At 41.7% G+C, this 3,278-nt stretch overlaps 1 protein-coding gene across 1 annotated transcript in view; it reads right to left on the minus strand.

Annotated features, from left to right (window-relative positions):
• Positions 1-3,278, minus strand: part of Mak (male germ cell associated kinase) — a 43,230-nt gene that overhangs the window by 31,571 nt on the left and 8,381 nt on the right. The window contains exon 2 of the mRNA XM_026783151.1: positions 1,165-1,487. Coding sequence (XP_026638952.1) covers positions 1,165-1,265 — 101 coding nt within the window. The 5' untranslated portion in view covers positions 1,266-1,487. The remainder of the gene's footprint in view (positions 1-1,164; positions 1,488-3,278) is intronic.

The following is a 3,278-nucleotide window of genomic DNA, read 5'->3' on the forward strand; positions in this document are numbered from 1 at the left end:
CTCTGCCTCCCGAGTGCTGGGATTAAAGGCGTGCGCCACCATCGCCCGGCTAGCATTTTGTCACAGAAGGGAGAAAACCATACAATCTCCTATTGATGATTTGTAGACCACCAGGAAACTGAGAGTGATTCGATTATGTGGGCTAATTTCTAAAATGCGGGGCCTCGTCAAGTCAGAGTGCACACGTGAGGAACCGGGTGAGGGAGTTAAGATGTGGGCTGTGGAATTGCAGAGCTGGGTGTAAATCCTTGTTCCCCTGCTCCTGGATGGATGGCCTTTCACGGCCTCTCTGTGGCTCAAATGCCTTCCCATGGGGCATGTGCTACTGTACTACAAAGCATATTGAAAACTTAGTGGATGTTCTTTTGTTTCTGAGTTTTCCATGAACCATCATGAGACATGAAGGGTGTCGTTGCTATTATTTTTAAAGTATCCTCATTGAATTAGAATTTCACTTAAGAGTCCTTCAGGCTCTCTAAGGAAGCTTTGGGAATCAGTTTGGTGAAGATCAGGACTTCCCCAAAGGCACTTTGCAGTGCAATGGGTTTTTTAGAAAGTTGTTACTTCCCAAACGACAGATCTAACATAATGGCTTTAAAGCAAAAATCAATTGAAATAAAGCCATACAGGAAAACTAGTTTAATAAAATGATTGCATTCATCCCAAAGTGTACATAGGAGATGCCAATTCTTTACAAATTGATTTCAGAATTTTAAAAGTATCTGATCTTGCTTGAGGGTGCTGAGGTGGCATATCCTTTTCAGAATTCACTTTGACGTTATAAGTCCAACCTTATCTTGACGCCGATTGTTTTTAAGGAAACAGTAAGTTCTAGTTTGTTCCCCATGTTTAACTTTGAGAAACATTCACTACTTCTAGTTTTATCCCAAATGCATCAGGCATAAAATGCAGAGCCCTCAGATTTATGTGGTTTATTTATGTATCAGAATAAAGCAGAACATTAAAGTCATACAGACTTTTCCTTCATGTAAGAATCCTCCTTTCTGCTAACTTTCTGTTTCCTAAAATAGTGTCCCTCACCACTCAAACTACTCTGGGGTCTGAACTGAAACCCTCCCTGATGCCTCAGGTTCTCAGGCAAGCAAAGGGAAACAAACACCCAACATTTGGACCAAAACTCCGCGGTGCCGCGCACGCACACACCTCTTGATGGCCACCAGCTCCCCGGACTCGTTGCTCTTGCCCATGAGCACACTCCCATAGGTGCCGTCCCCCAGCTGCCTCATGGTTGTGTAGCGGTTCATCTTGGGAAAAGGTAGCGCAGCAGAGGCTGTTCACGGAGATATCTTCCTTGTGCAATAGAAATCTAAATACTTCTTTATTTGTGGTCCTTTCCCTTCTTGTTGCTATACTGGTGACAGGCTTGTCATCATTAAATACGGCTCTTCCTCGAGATCAGGTAGGCTCATGAGATACAGCAATAAGGAATCTGGCCAAGAGACACTGCTTCCATTGTTATGGACACCCTGTGAAAAAGCACACCAAAATGCTTCATTAGAGAGTCCCGACGGCACGTTCACTGACAACCTAGACACAGAAAGATTAGAGCTGATAGAAAGGTCATTGTTGGAGGCCATTCGGGCAGTGTGGAAGGAACTCTACACACAACACACTCACAGGCCGCTTGACGATTCCCTGTGAATTCACTGGGTGGTCTATCCACTATCTGAGGGCTTTCTCCAAACGCACATTCTGGGGGGCACACGCAAACCTCTTTTTCTGTAACACCTAAGGTTAACATCCATCTCTAACAGCCACCTCCATATCTTCTGAAGATGAACACCATACTCGGGCAGGCCTATTCCAGTGCTCTCCACTGATTCAATCATGTCCTTGAATTGCACCTCCCTCTCCAGCAGAGAACCCAGGCTGCGGTCGGTCGGTTACTGCATTTAGCGGTCGTGTGGCTTACTGACGGCAAATGAACTTACTGCTTTAGGGGTCAAGTGGCTAGAGCGTTTCCAAGTGACCAGTTTGAAGTAGTTCACAAGGTAACCACTCTCGGGTGTGTGGTGACTGCACTTGAGCTTTTCATTACCACCCGAGTAACTGAAATTTACTTTAAAACTATTATTTAAAAAATAAACTCAGGCCCTGAAGTGGAACACACCTTTCACACACCTTTAATCCCAGGCAAGAGGCACGAACAGCTCTGGGAGTTCAAGGCCAGCCTGGTTTAGTAAGCGAGTTCCAGGACAGCCAGAACTGTTTCACAGAGAAACCCTGTCTCAAAAAACCAATAAATAAATAAATTCTGAATTAGAATTGCTTTATATCACCTTTTTTTTTAAATTTCAAAAATACAGAAATGTATTAAAACAATCAAGGGACAGAGTGTGGCCTCAGACCAGGAGTTCTCCTAAGAATGTGTAGGAACAGAAGTGATTTGGATTTAAATGTTTTTGGACTTTGGAATATTTATATATATATGTTGAAGTAGCATAAGAATGGAACTCAATTCTAAACCTGAAATACATGCATGTTTCATGGACACCTTCAACACACAGTTTGAAGGTAATTTTATGTGATGTTTCGGTGAGCTTCAGGCTTGAGTGTGACCTGTCACATGATGGTAAAGTGTGCAGTTTTCCACTTTTGGAGTTAAAGCACAATGCAAAAAAAATGTTGATTTTTGTGAAATAGCATAAAATATCTTGGAGTAACTCTAACCAAACAAGTGAAAGACTTGTATGACAAGAACTTTAAATCTTTGAAGAAAGAAGTTGAAGAAGACACCAGAAAGTGGAAAGATCTCCCATGCTCGTGGGTAGGCAGAAATAACATAGTAAAAATGTCAATCTTACCAAAAGCAATCTACAGATTAAATGCAATGCCCATCAAAATTCCAGCAAAATTCTTCACAGACCTCAAAAGAACAGTACTCAACTTCATATGGAAAAGCAAAAAACCCAGGATAGCCAAAACAATCCTGTACAATAAAAGAACTTCTGGAGGCATCACAATCCCTGACTTCAGACTCTACTACAGAGCTACAGTATTGAAAACAGCTTGGTATTGGCATAAAAACAGACAGGAGAACCAATGGAACAGAATTGAGGACCCAGATATTAATCCACACACCTTTGAACATCTGATTTTTGACGAAGAAGCAAAAAATATCAAATGAAAAAAAGCATATTTAACAAATGATGCTGGCATAATTGGATATCAACATGTAGAAGAATGAAAATAGACCCATATCTATCACCATGCACAAAACTCAAGTCCAAATGGATCAAAGACCTCAACATAAAGTC

The sequence above is a fragment of the Microtus ochrogaster genome, chromosome 16 (genome assembly GCF_000317375.1).
Source record: "Microtus ochrogaster isolate Prairie Vole_2 chromosome 16, MicOch1.0, whole genome shotgun sequence".
Classification (NCBI taxonomy): Eukaryota; Metazoa; Chordata; class Mammalia; order Rodentia; family Cricetidae; genus Microtus; species Microtus ochrogaster.